This window comes from Dufourea novaeangliae, unplaced genomic scaffold, assembly GCF_001272555.1.
Source record: "Dufourea novaeangliae isolate 0120121106 unplaced genomic scaffold, ASM127255v1 scaffold318, whole genome shotgun sequence".
Lineage (NCBI taxonomy): Eukaryota > Metazoa > Arthropoda > Insecta > Hymenoptera > Halictidae > Dufourea > Dufourea novaeangliae.
Genome location: NW_015374196.1, coordinates 308,366 through 314,043, shown reverse-complemented (window position 1 = coordinate 314,043; position 5,678 = coordinate 308,366). Strand labels below are relative to the sequence as shown.

General features: G+C 37.5%; 1 protein-coding gene across 1 annotated transcript; it reads left to right on the top strand.

Moving 5' to 3' along the window:
- The first annotated feature begins 1,780 nt into the window (after positions 1-1,780).
- LOC107192266 (alpha-amylase 2-like) lies at positions 1,781-5,283 on the top strand. Its single transcript, XM_015581483.1, has 5 exons — positions 1,781-1,960; positions 2,352-2,782; positions 3,205-3,571; positions 4,199-4,687; positions 5,158-5,283. The coding sequence occupies exons 1-5, from the start codon at positions 1,781-1,783 to the stop codon at positions 5,170-5,172; spliced, it is 1,482 nt and encodes a 493-aa protein (XP_015436969.1). The 3' UTR covers positions 5,173-5,283.
- Positions 5,284-5,678: the final 395 nt, after the last annotated feature.

Sequence of the window (5,678 nt, the reverse complement as noted above, 5' to 3'; positions counted from 1 at the left end):
ACAATTCCATATCGCCGCTGCAGAATGCAGTTATAATACGTGTTATGACTCACTGTTACCGATCATAGATATCTACGAAGCTTTGTTACGATTCTCGTGCTCGTGTGTCACGTTCACAGATATTACTTCTTGTCTCACCAATGTTCAAAGTTGAAGGAAAACTGAAGTGTTTCATATTCACCCGATTATCGACAGGAAAGAGCGCACAATGGTTAAACTTGATCGAGACCGCGGTGGACGTAACACTGATTCATGAGGGGACTGAAGATTTATAGCAAATACACGATCAAAGTATCGTTTTATCAGACGGAACGCAGGAATATCCGAGGGGAACGTAAACACAGTGTTTCCCTATATTTGAAAAAATTTGCTATCTACAGAAGGCGTCGGCTCGGCCAAGAATGCAACAACAGATTCTATTATTTGTATCGGACATGATATACTTCCGCTTTCAACATCTGCCTGTTGATTATTCGTCCGAACGCAGATAATTATACATACATATATGTTGCACCATTAAATCGTGGTACCGGCGAGTGACAAATGATATAACAAGAAATCGAAAATCTCGAATAATATTTTTCATATGATTATGACCGGGTAATTATTATTTGTATATTAATACTTGTATATTAAGATCTCTCATAATAAACACTACAATTTTACAATAACTATCAATGTCTTTAAATTTATTCCCCCAAAAAAGGTATGAAACGAGATTACATTGTTTATATAGATTAACAAACACAAAAATCTGACGTCACAGAAATGTTCAATAGCAAATTATTGATTTGTACCTAATTTATTATTTATGCTCATTGAAGTGATACGGATCTAGGCACAAAACAATGCAATTCACCATCGATGTGATATAAACTTCATGTAGCGGTGAAATCTGACAATCAGAAAGGAATCGTGAAAGTGTTTAGATCGCACGATCACTGATAAACATGTTTTTGACAGCAGTTGCGTAACATATTTATAAAAAAACATTTGTTACGTGCACATTGCGCAATAGATTCTAACTGATAGAGCAATTCTAAAGAGATCGAATGTAATAGTAGATAGTAGTCTCCATTTCCATTTTTATCGAGGAAGTGAAAAATCGTTTAATATACTGAACTCTCTTCGAGATATATTTTGAATGGTTGCGTTCCACGACTTGTGTGTCGAATTTTACTTACGAGCGAATACAAAATACATTTTAGTCATGCAACATATGAATGAAATGTGCTTGAAAGAATACACTCATTCGATTGAAAAATTTTATAGCATTCACAATATTTACCATGTATTTTCCAGCAAAGGGAATTATTTAATTACCATTCAATTTCGCAAGATATTATAGACAAAAATAAATGCCTGTAAATATCAGCAGTCCATCATTATTTCATGCCAGTACAAAATGTGATGATATCGGCAAAATATATTTTAATAAAAACATACCGTTCAGGGGCATTTGAAAGGTCAAGCTCAATGACATATGTCCTTGTCGATCGTCGATCGATGGATCGCTTGGAAACAGTATCTTGCGTCACATCGAAAAGATTTGCCTCGTTATTGTTTGCCCAAGAGATACTATATATAACTACACGCCGATAAGATGGACACGGGAGTAAAAGCGATTTTATCGAAATAAATTATGGGGCATCACATTTCATAAGAGACGACTAATGGTAACAGGAAATTGACCTTTGGATGCACGTCGGAGAGCAGTGACGTAATTCCCGAACGGTATAAATTGTGTGACCGATCCCGTCTTGCAACGTTCACAGCCACGATGTCGATGATCGCTGGTTTACTCGGTCTTCTCTTAGTGACTGCGGTCCAATCCACTCGCAACGATCCGCATTATGTGCCTGGTCACAATGGTATTGTCCATTTGTTCGAGTGGAAATGGAACGACATTGCCAGGGAGTGTGAGACATTCCTCGGACCAATGGGATACGGTGGCGTTCAGGTGAGTCGATCATTAGACACTTATTTCTATTAATCGCAATAACCTTGGCATTCCTTGGAATCTGCTTGAAATTGTGACCATTTGATTTATTCCTACCAGTTGAACTCTTGCGGTCTAAAAAACTAATTTCGGAGTCTGTATAATAGTACTTTTGTTATACGAATTTTCAAAGTTTACACCAATAAGTAATTCACTATAATTCCAATATGGAGACGATACATTTTGGATTCAGAATATCTTTCCAATCTTCTGTTTAGTCAAAATGGTGGATGACGACAACCAATAACTCATATTCTCAATTCTTCCGTATTTTTCTAATCAGATTTTCATGTATCTTAAAAATTTACTTTTTAAAGATTCCAATTGAACATTTCGTGTCTCTGTTGCACAGGTGTCCCCCATTCAAGAAAACGTGGTAATAAACAACAGACCATGGTGGGAACGCTACCAGCCGATCTCTTATAAATGGGAGACGCGATCGGGCACGCGGCAGCAATTCATCGACATGGTGGCCAGATGTAACAAAGCTGGAGTCCGAATTTTCGTCGACGCTGTCGTGAACCACATGTGCGCCGATAATCCGAACGCAGTGGGCACTGCGGGCTCTAAAGCCAACACATACAACCGTGAATACTACGCGGTGCCATACAGCCGCAATGATTTCCATTCCTCTTGCTCGATCACCAACTACAATGACGCTAATAACGTGAGGAACTGCGAACTGGACGGTCTCCATGACTTGAACCAGGGGACTGAACACGTCAGAGGCAAAATTGTGGAGTTTATGAACTCAGCTATCGATGTCGGTGTTGCTGGTTTTCGGTTGGTATATCTGCCTATGATGATGACAGGTTGACTGTCATAGTTTTTACTGTCGAGACAATGTTATGATAAAATACCGTAAGTTTGTCCAAACGTCAGAAAATTATCTTTTTCGATTTTGTAGCACTTTTGCAGCAGGTACTTGTACGTAAAATACCTTCTCACGTAAAAATCAACTTAATCTAACAATTTACAAGGATGTACAATCGAAAATGACCATTTTACGACTTGGGAAAAAGTTACCTCGAGTCCAAATTAATCTAACTTACGGTAAATTTGATCTTGTTCTTGTTGTTAAGGATATAAGTATTTATCCGTTGACTTGATTAATCTTTCCCTTTAAATAAACTTTATTTTTGTTGCAATTGTCGAGGAACAAGCAGATTCAGTATGTTAACTTCGTTTTTCGTTCTGCCATTTAGTATGGATGCCGCCAAACACATGTGGCCAGCTGACCTGAATGTCATTTACTCGAGGCTAAAGAATTTGAACGTACAGCACGGTTTCCCGCCGAACAGCCAACCTTTCATCTACCAAGAAGTGATCGACTACAACGGTGGCGAAGCTGTCAAGAAATTCGACTACGACAAGCTTGGCGCCGTCACTGAATTCAAATTCGGTTCTGAACTGAGCAACTCTTTCCGCGGCAACAATCAACTGAAATGGTTCGTAAACTGGGGCGAGAAATGGGGTCTCCTACCATCGGATGTTGCCCTCGTTTTTATTGACAACCACGACACCCAACGTTCTAACAACGTGCTCACCTACAAATCGTCGAAATTATACAAGGTATTTAACGGAATCGTTTTCGTATTACTTGAATATGCCCAAAGTAAATCGAAATTATAACTTTGACTACTTCTAAGACAAAATAAGTCGTTCTGAGAGTCTTTATTATTCAATGACAACGTGAAAAATCTATGACGAATCGAAACAAAAGTTATGAACAGTTAAATAAATTAAGATGAATCAGTTTTGATTTTTATACAACAAATATTTGTAAATGGTCTTTCGAACACCTAGATAGATAAGAACAGAAGACAGTTGACTGGTCAGAAATTTTACTAGCGGCACTAGCTAGTAGAACAGGCTGGTGTATAGTCAGACAACGGGATCAGAGAAGCTTGGAGGTTCTTCTTTTAAATCATTGTGCAAAGAGAATTTATTGTGCATGAGAACGGTTTCTGGTCTGAAATATTGATATATTATCAGATACAAACGTGTTAGTAGTGATTTTATTACTTTTAAGCTGCTTATGATTTTTAAAGAGTTAAATAATGTTGTAAAATCTGTATTTTACAGATCTGTATTGGCTATAAATGCATAAAATCCGCAGTCTAATAATGATCTTTAATGACCACCATACAGTCAATAAAATTACAACATGTTAAATAAAGAATATTTCGAACGTTTCAGATGGCAGTGGCTTTCATGCTGGCCCACCAATACGGTATCCCCAAAGTGATGAGTTCTTTCGACTACCAAAACCGAGAACAAGGCCCACCGCACGACGACCAAGGGAACATCATGTCCCCTTCGTTCCATTCTGACAAGTCATGCGGCAATAGGTGGGTCTGTGAGCACCGTTGGCGACAGATTTACAACATGATCCGTTTCCGTAACGTTGTTCACGGGACAAGGGTCGAAAATTGGTGGGACAACGGCAGCAACCAAATCGGTTTCTGCCGTGGAAACGCCGGTTTCATCGCGTTCAACGGCGACAACTGGGACATGAAAACGACGATCAGGAGCTGTATGCCACCTGGAAAGTATTGCGACGTGATTTCCGGTAACTTGGAGAACGGACGATGTACCGGAAAGGTCGTTACCGTTGAACAGAACGGCAACATGTACATCGAGATATTGAAGTCTGAGGATGATGGAGTTCTTGCTATCCACAAAAATGTAAGCACTTATTTTAAATTGAATTGAATATTGTTAAATTATAGGCGTTTATGTAGATTTACTATCTGCTATGTGTAGACATTTTGTAGTGGCAAGGAGAGGCACCCAACTTTGGGTTTTCGATTTTAACCCTTGTGTGGGGAACCACAATATTCATGGTTATTAAGTAATCGGAATACTCCTATTCTAACAGATTAGATAAACATAGATAGAATTACTTCTATACTTTTCCGAAAGGCTTAGTTTTCTTAGAAACCATGAATGTTACTACAAAAATTCTGAAATATCTTCCCATATGTAAAGAGGAAGAAACTTACTACCTATATGGCCTAGAAGTTTCAGTAAATTCGATGACCCGAAGTTAGGGCCCTTTCCTTGTAAGTAATTCACAGAAATAGGAATGTACATATTGTGTTAAGTACATTGTACTTTTCAAGTGTGTTGAATTAATGAAGGTTCTCTGTTTTCAGGCCAAACTTTCTTAAAGAGAAGTGACGACTGATAATTCGAACAAACAGAGGGGACCATTTAGCAATGATACGCTATTTGGACAATTCTTTGATACTACTTGATATTACTAGTGTAATATAAATAAGTTTAGCTGATGTAATTGTTAATTTTAAGTAAATTAAATATATTGTCGCTTACTGAATTTGGTTGACATTTTCTATTTCATTCCAAGTCTTTAAATTGAAACAGTTCGTTTACTTCTATTAGTCCAATAAAATTAGTACTTAATGCGAAATTGAAAGATTGCAGAGTTTTACTTGTCCCAGCAAGTTTTCACTGGACGAATTCAGTTTACTTTGATTTTATCATTTCAATTTCTTGAAAATATCTTCCGAATAACTTATCTTGTCTAAATTGTTTACCGAATTGATCGCAAATACTGATAAAATGTTTCATATCGACTGTTTTCTTCAACTGTCATCGATTTTCAAAATTCTTTCATATCTGTTTAATAACCGGCTAAGATTGATTGTATTATTAA

Excerpts from the sequence above, each read along its gene's own strand:
- LOC107192266 (XM_015581483.1), top strand. The coding sequence starts at position 1,781 with ATGTCGATGATCGCTGGTTTACTCGGTCTTCTCTTAGTGACTGCGGTC. Across the intron at positions 1,961-2,351 it reads TGGGATACGGTGGCGTTCAG|GTGTCCCCCATTCAAGAAAA; the intron begins GTGAGTCGATCA and ends TCTGTTGCACAG. Across the intron at positions 2,783-3,204 it reads GTCGGTGTTGCTGGTTTTCG|TATGGATGCCGCCAAACACA; the intron begins GTTGGTATATCT and ends TCTGCCATTTAG.